Source organism: Podarcis muralis, chromosome 9 (assembly GCF_964188315.1).
Source record: "Podarcis muralis chromosome 9, rPodMur119.hap1.1, whole genome shotgun sequence".
NCBI classification, from domain to species: Eukaryota; Metazoa; Chordata; class Lepidosauria; order Squamata; family Lacertidae; genus Podarcis; species Podarcis muralis.
In genome coordinates this window covers 5,429,167-5,451,147 of record NC_135663.1, presented here as the reverse complement: position 1 = coordinate 5,451,147, position 21,981 = coordinate 5,429,167, and the positions used below count along the sequence as shown (strand labels likewise).

Genomic DNA, 21,981 nt, shown 5'->3' with positions numbered 1-21,981 from the left:
TAAGAGAAGCCCTCAAGAGCTCACGTGTTCCCCCATTTCTCGCTTTAGGAACACCCCAAAAACTACCATGCTGGTTAAGAGAAGCTCTCAAGAACTTACGTGTTCCCCCATTTCTCGCTTTAGGAACACCCCAAAAACTACCATGCTGGTTAAGAGAAGCTCTCAAGAACTTACGTGTTCCCCCATTTCTCGCTTTAGGAACACCCCAAAAACTACCATGCTGGTTAAGAGAAGCCCTCAAGAGCTCACGTGTTCCCCCATTTCTCGCTTTAGGAACACCCCAAAAACTACCATGCTGGTTAAGAGAAGCTCTCAAGAACTTACGTGTTCCCCCATTTCTCGCTTTAGGAACACCCCAAAAACTACCATGCTGGTTAAGAGAAGCTCTCAAGAACTTACGTGTTCCCCCATTTCTCGCTTTAGGAACACCCCAAAAACTACCATGCTGGTTAAGAGAAGCTCTCAAGAACTTACGTGTTCCCCCATTTCTCGCTTTAGGAACACCCCAAAAACTACCATGCTGGTTAAGAGAAGTTCTCAAGAACTCACGTGTTCCCCCACTTCTCGCTTTAGGAACACCCCAAAAACCACCATGTTGGGTAAGAGAAGCCCTCAAGAGCTCACGTGTCCCCCCATTTCTCGCTTTAGGAACACCCCAAAAACCACCATGTTGGGTAAGAGAAGCCCTCAAGAGCTCACGTGTTCCCCCATTTCTCGCTTTAGGAACACCCCAAAAACTACCATGCTGGTTAAGAGAAGCTCTCAAGAACTTACGTGTTCCCCCATTTCTCGCTTTAGGAACACCCCAAAAACTACCATGCTGGTTAAGAGAAGCTCTCAAGAACTTACGTGTTCCCCCATTTCTCGCTTTAGGAACACCCCAAAAACTACCATGCTGGTTAAGAGAAGCTCTCAAGAACTTACGTGTTCCCCCATTTCTCGCTTTAGGAACACCCCAAAAACTACCATGCTGGTTAAGAGAAGCTCTCAAGAGCTCACGTGTTCCCCCATTTCTCGCTTTAGGAACACCCCAAAAACCACCATGTTGGTTAAGAGAAGCTCTCAAGAACTCACGTGTTCCCCCATTTCTCGCTTTAGGAACACCCCAGGGGCAATTTGGACAGGGGCAATTGTGGGGCATCAGAAAACTATGGCCAGGACCAGCTTCATAAACTAGGAAATGCAGCTTTGTAATTTAAAACAAGAAGCAAGCCACACATCTCCTTTCCACTGTAAGCCAAAGAGAATTCAAGGACCGAGAGCTCAACATGAACGTGGAAGTGCATCAGCATTTCTTAAAAAAGAAAAGAAAAAAGGCCAACTTTACATGAATGGAAACTAAATATTAGAAGAATAGTTGAAAAACGGATGATTTCATTTTCCTGTTAGCCAGCAAGGACAAAAAGCGTTTCTGACGTTTTGCCCCAATCTCATCCAGGGTTTTGTTCCTTGGCACAGGCGGCTCTCGCTTAGCTCTTCTGCTCAAAGAGGTCGTGGTACTCCAGTTCCTCCAGCTCTCGGTTGTACTCTTCAATCTCACGGTTCGCCTCCTCCAGGTAGTCGTTCATGAACTGATCCATCACTGGGGTGAATCGGCTGTTAAGGAGAAGAAATCCTGCCAGAAGCCATTTAAGGTGGGGGCTTTAGCAGCTCCTGAAGGATGGTCAGAAGTGTGACACCGCCCGCCCGCCCACCCAGCCCCTGTTTTAACATGGGACCCAATCCACTGGGAATTTTTCCTACAGTCCTTGCTAAAAAGATCAAGGGTTGCACAGCGGCCCAACAAGAGCTGGAGGGCACGTGGATCTGCTTTCGCCACCTTCTGCTCAGTGGCGGGGCTCGCTTGCTGGATCCACTGTGGAAGGTTGCTGGTTTGTGTCCAGTTAAAAACAGCAGTTTGCAGAAGGAAGGGAAAAGGACACACACACTCGCTTTTCTCTCTGCCTGAGACCCTGGAGGAAATATGCTGCCAGATAAGAGCAGACCGGGGGGAAACCAACATGTTGGTTGTCCAACTGAAACTTCCCAGCATCCATTATTATTATTATTGGCCATGCAGGCAGTTCAAGAGCATGTGGATGGCACCGCACAGGCTTCCTCAGGAGGAGGCAATCCCAGGCAGGAGGAGCAAATAGTGTGTATAAGGCAGCTTCCCATATACTGTGCCATATAGTGATACTCTTATTTGATCGAAAAGGCCTGCAGTTTCCTGACCTGGCTAAAATCTGATCTGAAGTCACCGAATCACCGAATTGCAGAGTTGGAAGGGACCCTGCGGATCATCTGGTCCAACCCCCTGCAATTCTGGAATAGGAATCTGGATCAAACCTGCAACCTTGGCGTTATCAGCACCACACTGTACACACCCGAGCTATCAAGTCAGAAGTTGTCAAGTCTTGCTTGCTGGAAGGTTCACATCGGGACTCTGGCCTGGCAGCAGAATGTGGCCCTCCAGGCCTATCTGCCCGGCCCTCAGAACTCTTCCCCAGGCTGCCACCCCCCCCCCAGAAGCCTTGCTTCACTCCTTAAACTGTTTCTGCCAGGCTTGGACTCTGATAATGCCTCGTGCTTGGCCTGGATGGGGGATGGAGAGGGGTGTGTTTCGCGTGCGCAGGTTAGCGCAGAAAGCGAAACTGTGCATTCATTATTGTCCTGCCTAATTTTGCTTCTAGCCCTCCCTCCCACCGGCATGTGGCCCTCAGAAGATTGCACACAAGGCAAAGCGGCCCTCAGCCTGGAGACAAATCCCTCACCTCGGCTTACAAGCCCACGTTTGAGTTTGTCACAAGCAAACTAGGCTTTCTTTTCTGTAATGAAACAGTCTGCCGGAAGCAAGGAGCCAGAGCTCAGCACCGCAGAGGAGGAGATCGAATGTGACTATTTGGGGTCTTTTGCACACCTGCCTCCACTTTGTGCCACCCTAGGAAACTGCCTGGGACGCGGGTGGCGCTGTGGGTTAAACCACAGAGCCTACGGCTTGCCGATCAGAAGGTCGGCGGTTCGAATCCCCGCGACAGGGTGAGCTCCCGTTGCTCGGTCTAGCTCCTGCCAACCTAGCAGTTCGAAAGCACATCAAAATGCAAGTAGATAAATAGGTACCACTCCGGCGGGAAGGTAGACGGCGCTGCTCTGGTTTGCCAGAAGCGGCTTAGTCATGCTGGCCACATGACCCGGAAGCTGTACGCTGGCTCCCTCAGCCAGTAAAGCGAGATGAGTGCCGCAACCCCAGAGTCGGCCACGACTGGACCTAATGGTCAGGGGTCCCTTTACCTAGGAAGCTGCCTGCTGTTGCCCAGCTGCTTTTAGAAACAGTCCAAAGGTTGACTGGTACAATATGGCTCCAAAAGGTCTGAAGAGCTGAACAGGCTGCAAAGTGCACAGGTGCATGCTTTTCTTTTCTTTTTTTAAAAGGATACGTGGATGGTAATCCAACTTGTCGCCAAAGAAATTCACAAACTGCGTCCCGTTGTAGAAGTAGCCAGCTGGAAGAGGATCCAAGTGGCGTTTCACCTGCGTTGGAAGGCAAAGCTATCACTCAAGAGCTGCTCTCTGAGCTCGCAAGAACGCACAGTCATATTTCAGGAGTCGCTTGTCAGAACTGCTGACGGGGCGAGTCCCCGGCGAGAGAAAAAATGTGCACAGCTAAGCAGCTATGCTCAAGGAAGGAAATCTTTTGCAGAGGCTAAAAATAGCTTCGCTTTCTATATGCGGGGCTCTCTTGTTTCTTCCGGGTGGTATCCTGCCCTGAGTAGGCCCGCTGAAATTAAGGAACGTGACTAAAGGAGGTCCATTAATTTTAGCGTAAACCTGAACAACCCTCTCTGTGTTTAAAGAGCAGGCAAGGTGGCATAGTGGTTAGAGCGTCGGCTTCGGGCTTGGGAGACCAGGGTTCGAATCCTCACTTGGCCAGAAGGCTCACTAGGTGTTCTCGGGCCAGTCGCTGCTTCTCAGCCTAGCCTACCTCACAGGGCTGTTGTGAGGATGAAGTTGGGGAGGGGAAAGATCTGTGCAGGCCACAGTGAGCTCCTTGGAAGAAGGCTGGGATATCAATGTAATAATAATAATAATAATAATAATAATAATAATAATAGGCAGTTACAGGAATCGCTGCTTCAGTGGGAGGGACTATAAGGCTGCCTTGCATCGACTGGTGGTAAAAGGCTGCCTTCTCTCGTCCCCTCATTAGTCATAGAATCAGAGAATTGTAGAGCTGGAAGGGAACCCAAAGGCCATCTAGTCCAACCCCCTGAAATGCAGGAGTCTCAGCTAAAGTCCTGCCCACTGAGCTAAGGTTGCCCCCTGCCCTTGAATAGGAAAGGCGTAGTAAAAAACATCTCGGAAATGATATATAATGAGATGAAAAAGATGTTGAAATATACATTCTTTAAAAAACCAGAAGCATTTTTCCTTGGTACTATAGGCGAGGATATTAATAGACAAGATGTTAAATTGTTCTTATATGCAACAACAGCGGCAAGAGTATTGATAGCCCAGAAATGGAAGCAAGAATAAATCCTGATGAAAGAGGAATAGCAGACAAAATTAATGGACTACGCAGAATTAGATAAAATGACAGGAAGGATTCAAAACCAGAGATTTGCAGAAGATTGGAAAAAATATACGAACTATTTGAAGGACAATTGTAATCAACAAATTACTCTAGTAGGATTACAAGAAGTTTTGTAAGGAAAAATACATGAAATATTGCAAAATAGAGAAAGAAGAGAGATTAGTTATAAGATTTAAAGGTAACAGTGAAAGTCAGAAATGTATATTAAGTGATTAGATTGGAAAATTTTCAGATGTGATTGACGGAAGTCCAAAAAATTGCATAAGATGTAAAAGTATGTTTAATTATTTGAAAATGATATGTTAAAAAACTAATAAAAAATATTTTTAAAAAATGAATAGGAAAGGCGTATTTGGCTTTGACTTACATGGATGTTCTTGATCTCCTGTGAGGTCAGCATGCCTCGGGTTTTCAGAGCCTTCCTCTGCGGTTTCTGTGTTTGGATAAAGACATCAGGAAAAGCCCAGTTCACTGCTTTTGAACATGACAGTGTGACATTATCAGAGCAGGGTTTCCCAGATGTTTGTTGGACTACAGTTCCCATTATCCCTGACCACTGGGGTCCTGCTAGCTAGGGATGGTGGGAGTTGTGGTCCAACAAAAACAAGCTGGAGACCCAAGTTCGGGGAACCCTGCCTTAGAGGAAGACAAGGGAAGTGTGCTTCAAACACGACCAAAGGGAAACTGCTAAGGCTGAAAAACCCACAGGGCAAAAGCTTCTCTGGACCAAAGAGCGGTCAGAAGAAGACTTGGAATGGCAACTGGGAGAGATCAGGGAAACCAGAGCAAGCTGGGTGATGCTCCCTGGGCTATGTGAGGCGGCTTTCCAGTCAGATGTGCTTGTTGTCCACAGGATTATCGGGGGCACCCCCTTCACATGTTGTCTGGAGAGCCTACTCTTTCATCTCAACTGAAAGAAGCTGCTTCTCACAAGACCATCATTTCAAAGAAGCCACACAGTTCCCCATCACTGTGAATACCGTATTTTTTGCTCTATAAGACTCACCTTTTCCCTCCTAAAAAGTAAGGGGAAATGTGTGTGCGTCTTATGGAGCGAATGCAGGCTGCGCAGATATCCCAGAAGCCAGAACAGCAAGAGGCATTGCTGCTTTCACTGCGCAGCGATCCCTCTCGCTGTTCTGGCTTCTGAGATTCAGAATATTTTTCTTCTTCTTTTCCTCCTCCAAAAAACTAGGCGCGTCTTGTGGTCTGGTGCGTCTTATAGAGCAAGAAATACGGTATTTATATAGATCTCCGACACTGCAATGCTGTGTGCACTGGAGCCCTGCTCAGCCCAAAGCCTCTTCTGTGTAGGTTTGCAGCCTTTATATACAAATAGCCGCCATCGCAGTGTCCTCGTTCACGTTTTGTGGATGGAGAAAACGAGGCCGGGTGCAGCACCCAGCGCTTCAGGAGGCCACCCTAGAACCGTAAACCATTTGGGCCGACTGAACCGAGGACACAAACACAACACTTATTTAAAGCACTCTTGGGCAGCCATGCAGAAATCCTGGGAGCTGTGCTTTGCTAGAGGCGCTGGGAAGTTGGCATCCTTAAAGAACTACGGTTCTCAGGATTCTTTTGGGGGCGGAGAGGCATGATTGTCGAAGTGCTGTAAGAGTGCTTTAAATGTATGCTGCAGATGTGACCAGAATCCCTTAGAATAGCTCAAATGCAATCTATGAACAAGCTATGCAGCCTAGGACCCTTGTACCTACAGGACCGTCTCTCCTGGTATGTCCCACACAGGACCTTACAGTCTTCAAACAAAAGCATCTTAGAGGTCCCGGGCCACAGGGAGGTTAGGCTGGCCTCAACCAGAGCCAGGGCTTTTTCGGCAGTGGCCCCGATCTGGTGGAACGCTCTGTCACAAGAGACTAGGGCTCTGCGGTACTTGAAATCTTTCCGCAGGGCCTGCAAGACAGAGCTGTTCCACCAAGCCTTTGGCTAAGGCACAGCCTGACCCCCTCCTTTGGCAATCCTCACAGAACTCTAGCCCAATGGTTGCCATTCATCTGATTTGAAATAATTTGATAATGAAATGATTTTAGAATGTTTTATCATTTTACTGTTGTTAGCCGCTCTGAGCCCGGCTTCGGCTGGGGAGGGCGGGATATAAATAAAATTTTATTATTATTATTATTATTATTAAAATTACAGTACAGTGGTGCCTCGCAAGACAAAATTAATTCGTTCTGCGAGTTTTGTCGTCTTGCGATTTTTTTCGTCTTGCGAAGCACGGTGTTGGGAAAGTTTTGGAAAAGCTTCAAAAATCACCAAAGTCTTTAAAAACCTCAAAAAAGGCTACCACACCGCGTTCTATGAGTTGCTCCTCGAAGTCAAGTCGCAACTGTATTAACGGTGTTAAGAAAAAGGAAACAAACTTGCAAGACGTTTCCGTGTTGCGAAGCAAGCCCATAGGGAAAATCGTCTTGCGAAGCAACTCAAAAAACAAAAAACCCTTTCGTCTAGCGAGTTTTTGGTCTTGCGAGGCATTCATCTTGCGAGGTACCACTGTACTGTACACAGTATGCCCTAATGCAGCAAACTCTCCAAAGATTTTATTTTTTAAAAATAAAGACCTGACATACATCGAGGGCAGAGCAATCCCGCTTTTAACTTGATTAAGGTTGCAGATACTCATTTCCATGCGATATGCGGAATTGACAAACATTAATTATCTGAATCACAGCTGCTGGATTGCGATCTTGTTACAAATGCTGTTTATGAATTTTTAAAATGTCAAGCTTCTAAGGGTGTTTTATCTTTTATATGCAAATTGGGTAGATACGTAACTGTGTCTGGTGTGTGTGTGTGTTTAAGGGTGGGGGGAAGGGGGAAGAAACCCAACTGTGGAACTAATCCACAAAACAGGAGGAAGGCATTGTGCTTTGAAGCCCTCACGCTTTGATCCCACCCACTCCTCAGTTTGTGTATCAGAACCGCAAGCAGAATTGGAGAGGAATCTATGGTTACCAGAACCTGGCAATCAGACGGTGCTACACAAATAAATCTTCTGGTATTTCAATGCTCCAAGGCTGGAAATCTAACATGAACATCTATGAGACAGTGTGGCATAATGGTTAGACCAGAGTGCTGGACTATGACCTGGGAGAGCAGGGTTCGAATCCCAGTCACCATCTCTTAGACTAACCTCCCTCACAGGGTTGTTGAGAGGATGAAATGGGGAGGAGGAGGAGAACCATACACACCACCTTGAGATCCTCAGGAAATAAAGGTGGTATATAAATGTAATAAATGATGATAACAGAGAAGTGCTTCCGATTCAATGCATGCACTGTTCAAATGCAAAGAAAAGCAGATTAATATACCACTGTATATTAAAACAGCAGTCATTAAAAACTTCCCAAAACAGGGCTGCCTTCAGATGTCTTCTAAATGTCATATACAGTGGCACCTTGGATTAAGTACTTAATTCGTTCCAGAGGTCCGTTCTTAACCTGAAATTGTTCTTAACCTGAAGCAGCACTTTAGCTAATGGGGCCTCCTGCTGCTGCCGTGCCGCCAGAGCACAATTTCTGTTCTCATCCTGAAGCAAAGTTCTTAACCGAGGTAATATTTCTGGGTTAGCAGAGTCTGTAAACTGAAGCGTATGTAACCTGAGGTACCACTGTAGTTGTTTATTTCTTTGTCCAATAAGAAAATATTCCATCCCTGCATAGAGCTCAGAGTCTCTTTGCATCCCTGTCCCGTTGTCCTGTCCCATCCCCCTCTTCTTCATCCCTACCACATCCCACCCAGGTGCCCCAGGGAGCAGGCCATGCTTCACACATGCCTCTTCATGTGCCGGGCCAGGTGATCATCCCTGACCAAAGTCTTACTAGCTAGGGATGATGGGAGCGGTAGTCCAGTCGCACCTGGGGACCCAAGTTTGAGAAAAGCTGGTATAAAGGCTGATGGAAATGCCCTCAGAGACTCTTTGACACTCTGTCTGCTAATGCGTTACTCAATGAAGTCTGACTAATTGGGAGTTAGATGTGAGCCTCCGTTGCTGGACCCCCAAAAGGGAATTTTCTCCCAAAAGGAGACGGTCACCCACCTGCTTTGCAGTTTGCCTCAGCCAGTCCTTGATGTCATCCTCCTTGAGGGAGCAGCCGACGAAGACCAGGAAGTACTCCTGAGGCCCGCTGTGATCGCGGCCATCGTTTCTTGAATCAGGAGGAGGGAAAGGGGTTGGCCCCTCCTGAACAGGCACCAGGCTTAAGGAGTTGGACGAGGTGTTGTGGCAGACCTCGATTGTCCGATCTGAATCTGATGCAGAAGAGCAGGAGGGGGTGTTATTCCTTAAGAACCCCGTTTCATTTTGAGAGGAATGGTGGGCGAATTGCTCCCTAGCGAGTTCTGCATCTCAGCCGGCACTAAGCAAAATTTCGATTTACTGAACTCCCTGCCTCACTTTAATATTTATACAGCGGTACCTCTAGTTACGAACTTAATTTGTTCCAGAGGTCCATTGTTAATCTGAAACTGTTCTTAACTAGAAGCATGCTTTTGCTAATGGGGCCTCTTGCTGCCGCTTTGCCACTGGCACACGATTTCCGTTCTCATCCTGGGGCAAAGTTCTCAACTCGAGGTAACTCTTCCAGGTTAGCAGAGTTTGTAACCTGAGGCATTTGTAACTCGAGGTACCACTGTATATATAAATGTTTCCTAATGCTAGCAGGCAAACCTAGTAATATGACTTCATAAAAGGTAAAGGTAAAGGGACCCCTGACCATTAGGTCCAGTCGTGGCCGACTCTGGGGTTGCGGCGCTCATCTCGCTTTATTGGCTGAGGGAGCCGGCGTACAGCTTCCGGGTCATGTGGCCAGCATGACTAAGCCGCTTCTGGTGAACCAGAGCAGCGCACGGAAACGCCGTTTACCTTCCCACCGGAGCGGTACCTATTTATCTACTTGCACTTTGACGTGCTTTCGAACTGCTAGGTGGGCAGGAGCAGGGACCGAGCAACAGGATCTCACCCCATTGCGGAGATTCGAACCGCCAACCTTCTGATCGGCAAGTCCTAGGCTCAGTGGTTTAGACCACAGCGGCACCCGTGTCCCAATATACTTTACACAAAATGCAAAACACTACTTTTTTCTAAGAAAACAACAACAAAAAAACAACAACCAGGGGGCAGGGTATTAATTCCGTCAACACTCTAATGAAACAAACTTCTTCCACGGCACAATAAAATAAATAAGTAAAGAGAGAGAGAGACAGAGAGGAAGACAGATCTCCCCCACCTTCCAGGGGAGTTTCAGTCCAAGGAACTTCAAAACAATGCTGTAAAAACCGAGATATAAAAGCTTGGACGCGAATGAAAGGACTCCTCCTGCAAAAGGAAAGGATCCCGATCCAAGGGAGGCTCCCAGTGATACGGAAGCTGGAAGAGGAGAGGCGACCTTCACCGGCTCCCCCTTGCAGTTCCCATCATCACGTCCTCTGCTGTTTGGAAGCATCCCTAAACACTTTGGAGCCTGTTTCTTTGGGCGAGGGGGAGGCATAAGAGGCTGCAGGAGGGAAAGGGAATTGGCAGGAAACCCCCTCAGCCCCCCCCAACTTGCAGCAGGAGTATCCGTGAGCGGAGTTTGGGGGGAGGTTGGCAGCAAAGGGTCCCACCCCATAGCATTTCCCTAAGGAGATAAATGGGGTAACTCGCTCGTTACCTGAAAACTTAACTTTCCCCAAAATGTGGTACACGTTTCCAGAGAAAGGACTTGACTTTTTGGAGGACTTCAGGGCTGTTTGAAAACAGAAAGACATAGAGAAAATGCTGCCAAGTGACGTAATCTTTCTTGAATAAGGAGGGGGGTGCAATGGGAAATGAAAAGCATTTGCAAGGCCTATTTCACCCTAGAAATAATTCCATGGAGGCTAGAAAATATGTATGGGAGAAATAAGACACCTGCATAGCTTTACTAAAGGTAAAGGTACCCCTGCCCGTACGGGCCAGTCTTGTCAGACTCTGGGGTTGTGCGCCCATCTCACTCAAGAGGCCGGGGGCCAGCGCTCTCCGCAGACACTTCCGGGTCATGTGGCCAGCGTGACAAAGCTGCATCTGGCGAGCCAGAGCCGCACACGGAACGCCGTTTACCTTCCCGCTAGTAAGCGGTCCCTATTTATCTACTTGCACCCGGGGGTGCTTTCGAACTGTTAGGTTGGCAGGCGCTGGGACCGAGCAACGGGAGCGCACCCCACCGCGGGGATTCGAACCGCCGACCTTTCGATCAGCAGGTCCTAGGCGCTGAGGCTTTTACCCACAGCGCCACCCTCGTCCCTGCATAGCTTTAGCGTAACCCTTTATTGAGCGCCCAGCATGCTGCAAACTTTAAGGCAGTCCTTAAGGTGTAGTCATAGGTATATCAGCGTATTCAAATCTGAATTGTCAAATTATGTTGTTATTGTTATTATGGTTTTTGTTGTGTGTGTCTTTTGCGGTTGATGTTTGTATCGAAAAAATGATTAAACAATTTTTTTGAAAAAGAAAAAAGGCAGTCCTTGACCATATACTGCTCTCTAGATGTTTTGGAGTGCAATTACTATCAGGCCAGGGGCAACATTGGCAAAGCCTGCATTAAACATAAAGGAAACAAGAAGGCTTTGCTTTTTTAAAACAATCCCCTTTTAAAGCAAGCATCTTCTAGGATCAGATACGTGAGCAAGGTAACACGAGCAAAGCAGAGATTTAATACATGTCATTGCTAGGCAGAGATTCTGGTATATAAAATGATACAAGGATGTGTGTTGCAATACATACAAACTACTAGGCTTGAGATTTCATGCCAAAATCTGAGACCTGGTGGTGTGGAAACCAAAGCTCCCTCAAATCTCATTTTTGGCTTAAAAGGGTTTCTAGCCCTCATGGTTAAGGGAGCAATTTTTTAAAACGCTCAGGAAATGCTTGTACCTAATCGCAGAAATGTGCGTGCTAAACTGAATTTGGGCAAAAGAAAAACCAAACACCAAGGCATCCCTTTTCTTGACATACATAATTGGCTTTGAGCACGCGACACAGCAGGAAGGTTTGCGGTTGCAGATTTTCAGGCTTCTGCTTGTGGAAACGATGAACAGGTGCAAGGATGTGAAGTTTTTGCTGGCTATGCTGGGCGTTGGTGGGGTGGCGTAGGGCAAGGGCAGCCCAGGACCCTTGGCAGCAGGTGGTGAGGAAGCAAAGAGGACCCTTTCCCCAAATCAAGGTGCACAGGACCCTCAGCTGGGTCAATATATTTTTGCACTCAAGACAACACCCGGGTCATTAAAAATACGGCAATAAAAAATAGCCATTAAATTTCATGACACCTAAAATCAACTGTAAAGTGTGTTTGGGGGGGGGGGAGATATTCTGGCCACAAATGTAATTTGCTAGCAATTTCAGAGAGAAAACGCCACACTAAAATTAATCTCTGCATTCAATTGCTTCTTACCTTTACACTTGGCCACAAATCGTGTTTTCTCCAAAGGACGGTTAAACCACACACAGATCTGAACCATCGGGGGAAAGGTGGAACCTGCACAGAATTTGCCCTCGTACCTGAAGAGGAGGAGGAGGAGGAGAAAGGAATCATGTCAGTGCATCAATTTTCCAAATTTGGTCCTGTCCCAAAGCTCTTGCAACCCGCTGTAGGATGAGGATCAGGTCATGAAGCAGACCTCTTCTTAACAGGCACCCACAGACTCCTTTTACTATGCAGCAGTAGTGATGGCAAAGGTTGCAAAGACAGAAAACAGCAAGAGAGCAGGTAAATGGGAGGAAGGAGCCTGGGGTGTTGCAGGAAGGGTTATAGGGAAGGGGGGGAAACACACACACACACACATCCCTCTCCAGAACTTGAATGAGGAGCAGGATTCAAAATAGTAAAATCATTCAGGATTTTGGCTTCCTTGAAGTTTGAGAGTCACAAACATTTTTAGTGGCACTGAAAAAAATATTGTGTTCAAGACAGAAGGTGGCCAACCAGACTGTGGTTAGGGCTCAGTCCTGAGGTGGCTCAGTCAGCAGAGCATGAGACTCCGAATCTCAGGGTTGTGGGTTCGAGCCGCATGTTGGGCAAAAGACCCCTGCATTGCAGGGGGTTGGAGACCCTCGTGACCCTTTCCAACGCTATGAATCTATGATTCAAAGCGCCACAGCTAGTCCGGGATGACACAGCAATGCATGCTCCTTAGATTGCTTGCTTTCTCCAGCAAAAGCATGAATGTACAGTGGAACCTCGACTTACATACGCCTCGTCTCGCGGATGTTCCAAGTTGCGTCTGCGGCAAACCGGGAAATAAACACTGGGTTTGCCATGATTCGTGCATGTGCGGAAGTGGCTTCTGCAGTCTGTGCATGTGCAGAAGCGGCTGCCGCCATCTGCGCATGTGCAGAAGCGTGCCACCGCCGAATGTGCATGCGCACAAGACACCTCTTCTAGCATCCCGTTTTGACCAGCGGCCGGACCTCTGGAACGGAATATATCCATAAGTAGAGGTTCCACTGTATGTGCTGGAGGGAGGGTCAAAGTTTCATAGAAGAGCACATGACCTGCGCATGGAAAGTCCTGGATTAGATCTTTGGCATTTTCAGTTAAAGCAAGGGTGGGGAACCACCAGCCCTAATGTTCACGTATGTTCACGGAGTGAGGTTAAAAACCTAACACTGGAATGGCAAAGAGTTCAAATGTGAAGAGCATAAATATGTGCATCATTCCTCTCATTGCAACATACAAGTGATGCCTGTATGTGGACTCCCTCGGGAGGTTGTGGACTCTCCTTCGTTGGAGGTTTCTAGGCAGAGGTTGGATGGCCATCTGCCATGGACGCTTTAGCTGAGATTACTGCAAAGGACTTGATGACCCTCAGAAGTAGAGACGTCACCTTGCCAACAAAGGTCCGTATAGTTAAAGCCATGGTTTTCCCAGTAGTGATGTATGGAAGTGAGAGCTGGACCATAAAGAAGGCTGATCGCCGAAGAATTGATGCTTTTGAATTATGGTGCTGGAGAAGACTCTTGAGAGTCCCATGGACTGCAAGAAGATCAAACACATCCATTCTTAAGGAAATCAGCCCTGAGTGCTCACTGGAAGGACAGATCCTGAAGCTGAGGCTCCAGTACTTTGACCACCTCATGAGAAGAGAAGACTCCCTGGAGAAGACACTGATGCTGGGAAAGATGGAGGGCACAAGGAGAAGGGGGTGACAGAGGACGAGATGGTTGGATAGTGTTTTCGAGGTTACCAGCATGAGTTTGACCAAACTGCGGGAGGTAGTGGAGGACAGAGGTGCCTGGCGTGCTCTGGTCCATGGGGTCACGAAGAGTCGGACACGACTAAACGACTAAACAACAACAACTGCAAAGGACTTGATGACCCTCAGGGTCCCTTCTGACTGATTCTAGGTGAATTTGAGTATTGGAGGTATTTAAATACAAGGCGCTGCATTCAAACAGGAGAGCAAGAGGGAGAAATAAGCGATATGATGTCCAAGATATTTGGCTTCTTGCAATGCATCTGTAAGGAACGCCCCACAAAAAACCCTCTTATTTCCCTCTTAGCTCATGACTGCCTCCCAACTGCAAACTGGTTTCCAAGTGTTCAACTCCCTTTTGTTGCCCAAACAGCAAAAACCGCACTGGCAACACTGAAAAGAGATGGACTAGGAGACCTTTCAGAGGTTCCATCCCTGTCTGGTGAAATTTCTACAGTGCTCTCCAGTTCGGACAGCCATCTTTTAATTAGAAAATGGGGCTGGAGAACAACAAGACAACTGAATGGATTTCTCTAAGAAACTAATTGCAGCATTTCATTACCGAAGTGATTTATCTGGGCAGATTAAACGGAGGGGAAAATAAATCTAGTAGTGCTTTATAATGCTCATGTTTATTAAAGGATATTGCACTTGAAACCTTTTTACCAAAAGGAGATACTTGCCAGCCAGGGTATGTTAAGTAGCGAGTCGTCAGCATCTGTGGAGCCGAGAAACTGTTTTCAGATAGGATTAGTTCGATGTCTTCATTCCTAGCAGGAGAGAGAGTGAGGTTTCGTTTACAGAGGGGGGGAAAAATCACCTTTAAAGAGCACTTTCCCAGAAGCAGAGGCAACCGTCAGGATTTAAACCTGCATCCTACCCACCAGGTGAGTCAGATCAACCTGGGGGGGGGGCTTTTCTGGCTTGCCATTTTTATGTAACAGCAGGTGCTTTTTGGCTTCTAGTCTTCCTGATCCAAAAAACTGTCTTCAAACCCCTAAGAACCATTTTCTTCTTCAAAATCCAAAGCATTTCAAACCCGTTTTCCCACAACCCTCCGAAAGGGAGCTTGAGTGTAGCTTGCGGCCATGTTAATGTAATGTAAACAAGGATTTAAAACTCTCAGTGCGTCATAGTCTGGGAACATCTGCTTGGAGAGCAGCAACGGAGGAGGATATGGAAAATGCCAGCTTGCCGGCAGCAGCGGAGGCGTCTCGGCTGCAAAATGGCAGCCCAGGCAACTGAGAGTTCTCACATCTGCTTCATTCCTGTGCAAAGTGCCCAAAAAGGACTGGCGTTTCTCTCCACTTCTGTGGCCCACGTGCCGCAGAGGGCAGGTGGAAACATCCAGGCTTACCTGGTCACGACCCCGTTTTCTGCCAGGATGAACGAAACGGTGGGGTTCGCGGCTCGGATGAGGTTCTGGAGCTGAACAAGGAGTGGGTGTCTCTGCTCGGCTGTATGGCTTGTGAAGACCACGTTGCTCACCAAACCTGGAGGGGAAAGAAAGCAAACAGGGTCAGCTGTCTTAGGGAATGCCTTCACCAGCCACTGGGTGCTCTTGGGAGATCAGAGCATAAAGGTGGTAAGCCAAGGCATTCAGTAAAAGGACAAGACTCTGTTGTGGGTATTTAAAGGTCAGCTCAACGCTCCTCCCTGAAACTGCTGTCACACAGCAATCCAGCTCTCCTGCTTGCTTGTCAGAAGAGTCTGCTTGTCAGGCTGTCACCCTCTCGTCCATCAGGACCCACTTTTTAAAGCTTTTCTTGAGCTACCAGACACTTCTGCAAGTGGTTCTCTACGTCGCAGTTTGCTACTAAGTTTTCAGCGCCTGGTCTCCTGCTGCATCCTAATTCTTGCCGTCTGCTAGCCAGATATATGGCTGGCCAACACCATCCCGTACAGCAGCAGTCTCCACAGGACACCTTAAAGGCTTACGGCTTCATTCCTGAAAGGAAATGTACATCTTACTTTTGCATACAGAGTATTTACCTTGTGAGCACTGGTCCAGGAACTTGGGGAAAAGAAGCCTGTAAAATACAAATGCACACACGTCTTAGCATTAGGGAGACAGGCAGATGTCGTCTGCTAGTCTTCCAAGCCCCCTGCAGCTACCACACCCTCAGGAAGATCACTGGTTCCTCAAGCATACGGTTATCTACCTCAACTGATCGCAGCGTTCAGGCAAGATCACTTCCCAGGGAAGACCCTTTCAGCCAAGACATTTCTCCGGATAAGACATGCTGTGACCTTTCTGGTCTCATCTAGGAAAGCTCGCAAGGTGCGGCTTTCCTGGCTACAGAAATCTGTGGCTTCTAAGGCAGCTGGCATGACAACGTGCAGGTACATGGTGGAAGAGATGTCCTTGCCATACATGCAAGGCATAGCTGTCAACTTTTCCCTTTTCTTGTGAGGAATCCTATTTGGAATAAGGGAATTTCCCTTAAAAAAAGGGAGACGTTTGCAGCTATGATGCAGGGGCTTGCAAAGGGGTACCTGTGTTCCATGTAGCAACTCAGCGGCTCGACGCAAGTACTGATGGCTCCAATGACGAAAGCAGCCTTCACGTCAGCGTCTGGGTGAGTCTGGAGGGCCTGCACAACGTCAATCACGTCTGTGTATCTGCAGATGGAACGAAAGCAAAGGGTTGTGACGCAACGGGGAAGCACAAGGACTATGGCTGCTGCCAGCCTAGGTGGAAAGAGACCGTGGGTATACGTGAATGGCGCAATGAGCTTCGATTTTGAGAAAGCATTTCTTCTCCAAGTCCCGGGGCAGGGAGGTAAAATGGCTCTTCTCTTGTGATTTGCACAAGTGCATCTCTCCCTTCTTACAGTCATTCACAAAAAGACACCCCCTGCAGCGTGTCGAAGAGGAACCTCCAGCTGCGCAGGTTAGGAGGTGATGGGAGTTGTAGTGTGGAGCATTTAGAGGGTACCTGGTTCTGCTGGGGGGTGACTGCCATTCACATCTGAACATCAGGTGTGCAGCAGGGAACACACAGCAGGGACATCTGCCACCGCCTTAGGCAGCTGGCAGAGAGCAGGATTGTGGCTTAGAGAGACCCTTGACTCCAACCAGCGGGGTCTTAAGAGCATCATTCTCGAGATGCAGGCAAAGAGAGGAGATGCAGGCAAAGAGAGACAGCAATGAAAAAGGACAAGAGGTCGTGCACCAATTGGTTTGTGTCCCACTCTCACCCCCCTGGTTTCCATTGTGTTCATCTCTTTCTCAAAATGCCAAAGGTGACGATCTGATCTGCTGCAAACAGCTTTTTCAAAGGCTTCTTGCCATCCCTTGTTCTGCGTTGGCGGGCAAAGTATACTTGACCTCACTTCCGACATTTCTTAATAGAAATGCCTTGGTGCATTATTGTAAAGGGGTTCTGTGTTGGGTCCATAACTCCCCTCAGCTCAGCAGCACTTCCCTTGGAGAGCGATTTCATGATGCTTTGAGAATCAAGACCAAAACAATGCTTGCCAAGGCTGCTCCTGCCACCCAGTCCGATAAAATGTGCTGTGTGGGAGCTTTTAGGCAGGAAGGAAGACAACGAAGGCCTTTCTACTTGCTATCTTGGGGCTATTTAAAAGTTACAAAAACAGTCTCTCTCGCTCCAAACTTATGCTTGGATAAAGTGTGCGCGTTCACCTGCATTCATGTGTGTTATTTTGGATTTTTCTGGAACGTGTAGCTATGTACCAAAGCAAAAGGCTTCTGAACACTCTAAAAGCATCCCTTTATATCAAGGAGAAAAGACTATCAAGTGCCTCTCTTTTTGTGTGTGTGTGTGGGTGTGTGTGGGTGTGGGTGTGGGTGTCCTTTGCCTACAAGATGTTGGCTATGCTTATGAATAGTTTGCTCGAGTATTGCTACCATTCTGCAGAGGTAGGCAGGCTTCAGGCTTGTGGGAATTACTTCACTTTTAAATTAAAAAAACAAAACTAGAATCCTAAGATCCACCAGCTGGAGCCTGGTCCGAAACAGTATCTCAGCTGGGCGGACATACACTAAGAATTACGGTAAATAAGAGGAATGCCTCAGAGTCAAGATATCTGTGATCAGGATCTTTCACAGAAAAAATCCACTCCTGGTTCCCCGCTCCAAGCATTCATTTTTCAGCAATCCTGGTTTTGGTGTGGGGTGGGAGAGGTGACTTTCAGTTGCTGCCACTGTAAGACAAGTGGGAGCCAGAAACTGTTATCAACCTAGTGCACATCATCCAGAGATCTACCAGAAGATCCCATTCTACCTAAACCCACCTCCCACTTTACAGATCTGAGGTCAAACGCATCTCAAGGCGGCAATATGAAGATGGCAGATTGCTAAAAGCTCACGCAGATCTAGAAGCAGTCTCTTACCCTTGCAGAACCACCAGCAGCCTCACTTTCTTCCTACTGTAAGCCGAGAGACGGGCGCTTCGGCTGTGCTGGGGTTCAAGGACGCTTGCCAGGAACCGTTGGAAATGAGCTGCGCTGAAACATTCAGGGCTGTCCATGGTCTGGCGATAAACAAGCCACCTAAAAGAGCATAACAAAGTCAGAACAATGCCGCCTGCTTCATTGTCAACACCGTCCGAAGCACCACAGTAGTACAGTGGTACCTCGGGTTACAAACTCCGCTAACCCGGAAGTAGTACCTCGGGTTGAGAACTTTGCCCCAGGATGAAAATGGAAATTGTGTGGTGGCGGCAGTGGGAGGCCCCATTAGCGAAAGCGAGCCTCAGGTTAAGAACGGTTTTGGGTTAAGAACGGACCTCCAAAACAAATTAAATTCATAACCTGAGCTACCACTGTACATTATCATCAGCACATTGTAACTTATTTTGCCCTAGTTTTTTTCACCTGCCCTTTCTTCCTGCAATTTAATAGTGTTGTACACCAACTTGAGACTTAACGTAAGGTAAAGGTAAAGGGACTCCTGACCATTAGGTCCAGTCGTGACCAACTCTGGGGTTGCGGCACTCATCTCGCTTTACTGGCCGAGGGAGGCGGCGTACAGCTTCCGGGTCATGTGGCCAGCATGACTAAGCCACTTCTGGCGAACCAGAGCAGCGCACGGAAGCGCCCTTTACTTTCCCGCCGGAGCGGTACCTATTTATCTACTTGCACTGGTGTGCTTTCAAACTGCTAGGTGGGCAGGAGCAGGGACCGAGCAACGGGAGCTCACCCCGTCGCGGGGATTCGAACCGCCGACCTTCTGATCGGCAAGTCCTAGGCACAGAGCCACCTGCGTCCCGAGACTTAACATAGGAGGTGGTAAAACAAATGCCTTTAAAGAATATGTGGGGATAAGTAATAATACTTCCCACCCACCTCTGCTCTGTCTAAATCAGAATGGGGGGGAGGAAAAACCACCCTGGGAGTCGCCCTCGGTAAAAGGCCACAGCTCAGTGGCCACAGGATCCATCCCAAGCATCTCCTGGGAGGGCAGGGAAAGACCCCTGCCTGGAACTATGGGGTTGATGGGAGCTAGTCGTAACATCTGGGCAGCGTCAGGTTGGCAAAGACTGGGATAGACCATTCGAGCACCTCCGTAGAACCAGGCTCCAAGGCAGAGAGGTCATACTTGGAGAAGGTTCTGACCACTAATTGCTCCCCTATGAACAGCTTTACCAGGACATCCTTTCCCATCAGCCACCATTTTTAAAAAAGAGGAGGAGGAGGAGGAGAAAAGCAACAAAGTAAATTGCAACTAACCTTCCATATTCTTTGTTAAAAGTCACCAGGAAAGAACAGAGATCACTTGAGCGACATCCCGGGAGGCCGGTTAAGATGGTGATCACCACCTCAAAGAAGAAGAACTAGTTAAATCATTGCCATTGTTACTGCGCTGCTAGTTTTTAAAGGGGCTAAAAAGGGTCTGTGGGCAGGACGAAGTAATCATGTGTGTACGTTATGTTTGCAAGGCAAGAGGCTATTTTAAGGGCAGGAAAGCCAAATTTGAAAAGAAGTTTTTTAAAAATGGCAGACAAGTATGTAAAACCCCTTGCAATCAGGTTGCCAAGATGGGTTACACTGGAGGAAAATGCACGAAAATGAAATAAAAACACTGTAATGCAAACAGAGGACCTTTAAGAAATGTCGCAGGTCTCAGATTAGCTGTCTTACCTTATCATTCTCTGCCTCGTTGTCAGGAAGTGCTTTGGACTGCTGCAGCAATGTGGGCAAATGGGCTCTCATCACTGGCTCATGGCTTACGCTGCTGACCGTAAAGTGCTGTAGAAATCTTTGGAGGAAGAAGACAGCGCAGAGTTGTTTGTGGCCATACTTACTTTTCAGGAGGAACCCCTGGAGGCCTGCACGGCTGCCACTGAGCCCACAAAGATGCCGAGAATCCAGCGAGGGTCCAATAAACCTTAGTTTTTTGGACCAAGTATAAGCCGTGCACTTGTGCATACCAGCCTCCCTTTCTCCACACACCCCACCTGTTATCTTGGGTTTCTCGAAGCACATTCCCCCATTAATTTCAAAACCAGCCAATTTGTGGCTTAAGAACTTGCTCCATAACAAGACCCGATTCCCACCCAGAGTGGAGAAACATGTGCCCAGCTGACAAACAACTGGGGTTCCATGGGGTAACTTGCCCTTTGGTCAGCACAAAACCACTTCCGAACTCAAGAGGAGGTGGAGTTGCGGGCTTCATGTGCGCGGGGGCTGGCTTTCAACCTCCTGCACGATTGAGGGGATCCCTGGCCACGTCATCCCCTGGCCAGCCAATCAGCTGGCCTAGGGGGCCTGGCTTGCGCGATATCACACTGGTGCAGCCGGGGAACTCCCTCTTTTGCTGCCTATCGAAGGGTAGAGGATTCCGGGGGGCGTGGCCCTGTCTGAAGCCTATGGAGGTGAGGGCCTAAGGCACGCCCCCTATTGGTGACCCCGGGGGAGTTCCTAGTTGATGTGCATCAGCAGGACTCCCCCTACTGGTGGTTAAACCTTCCCGGTCTTCAAACAATCGTGAAGCCAGATAGTCGTTTAGGACCAATGCCTAAGCCAATACCGCTCATTCCTGTAACCAATAAAGTTGTGGCCATTTTTTGCCCATTAACCTAAATATTTGCGTCATGTGTCTTTATTTCCACCGGGGGAGGCGGGAACTTGCCACGCAAAGGCTACTTTTGAGAAATCTCACCTGTCCAGATCTGGGAGGCTGACCAATATTCTCAGCTGGCTCCATCTTTCTCCGGGGGGACAGGACAGGACGGTGAAAAGCTTCTGCATGCTGGTATGCCTGGAACAAGGACACACATTAAGAACGAAGGATCTGGCCGTAGGAAAATGCTGTCTCTGTTTCCTTCTAGTCAACGTGCACTGCTGCAAAGCCAAACCACCACGTCTCAAACTCACCTTTCAACATGAGGCCAAGGGGAGTGAAATACGCCACTCATTCAATGCAGCTTTGTACAAGAGACCTTTGCTCCTGCATCGTGCCCAGGTAATATAATCGCTCTCTCTTCAGCCTCTCTCCCTCCTAGAGCGTTCTCCTTTTCACTTCTTCCCTCCCTCTTGCCCAAAGACAGCTGTGGCTCTGCTGGAGCGACCACCCAGGCCAGGCTGCGACCAAGAACACCTCCAGGTACCCTTTGCATTCTACATGCAAGAGGATTTGTGCTCGTGATGGCACTGGGTGGATAGATGCAACTCCCCCTCAACACTGCTTGTCCATGCAGAACTTCAGGAGTGGAAATCCTGCTGTGTGTCCAATCAGTGCATGCCTAGGAGCCTCCTACTGGAAGCCTGTAATTTTCCCCACCGTATCTCAGATGCGGGCGGCACAGTATAAATCTGCTGCGAATGCACTATGACTGCATCAGTGTGGATCAGGACAGTTAGCCTTCAAACATTTTGGAGCCAGGACACACATTTTAATGGCAAACTTCAGATTTCTTCATGCACACACTCGTTTCCCCCCCGCCCCTCCTTTTTAGGGTGACTGAATGGCAAAGAGCAGCAGAGCTCTGAAATTTTAAGAGCTTTTAACAGAAGAGGGAATTGGGGCAGGGGCAGCTTAGAGAAGATGAACCTATAAATGGGCTCCTATTAAACTACTGAGTGACTCTCCTCCATTGCATTGTTACCTGTCTTTCTCTCACTCTCTCTGCATCTGTGCTCCTGTTTAAAAAGAAACCCGGGCAAAAAGGAAAATGGCTTTGGCACTCTTGCGACTCACCTTAGGCTGCAGGG

At 48.1% G+C, this 21,981-nt stretch overlaps 1 protein-coding gene across 1 annotated transcript in view; it reads right to left on the bottom strand.

Annotated features, from left to right (window-relative positions):
• Positions 1-1,412: 1,412 nt before the first annotated feature.
• DNAAF9 (dynein axonemal assembly factor 9) overlaps positions 1,413-21,981 on the bottom strand; it is a 76,010-nt gene continuing 55,441 nt past the window's right edge. The window contains exons 24-37 of the mRNA XM_028744233.2: positions 20,930-21,028; positions 19,909-20,026; positions 19,498-19,586; positions 18,160-18,318; positions 16,298-16,423; positions 15,794-15,831; positions 15,159-15,294; positions 14,485-14,571; positions 12,001-12,107; positions 10,243-10,317; positions 8,631-8,842; positions 4,938-5,003; positions 3,417-3,510; positions 1,413-1,582 (exon numbers count right to left, since the gene is read on the bottom strand). Of these exons, the coding sequence (XP_028600066.2) occupies positions 1,470-1,582; positions 3,417-3,510; positions 4,938-5,003; positions 8,631-8,842; positions 10,243-10,317; positions 12,001-12,107; positions 14,485-14,571; positions 15,159-15,294; positions 15,794-15,831; positions 16,298-16,423; positions 18,160-18,318; positions 19,498-19,586; positions 19,909-20,026; positions 20,930-21,028 (1,519 nt within the window). The 3' untranslated portion in view covers positions 1,413-1,469. The remainder of the gene's footprint in view (positions 1,583-3,416; positions 3,511-4,937; positions 5,004-8,630; positions 8,843-10,242; positions 10,318-12,000; positions 12,108-14,484; positions 14,572-15,158; positions 15,295-15,793; positions 15,832-16,297; positions 16,424-18,159; positions 18,319-19,497; positions 19,587-19,908; positions 20,027-20,929; positions 21,029-21,981) is intronic.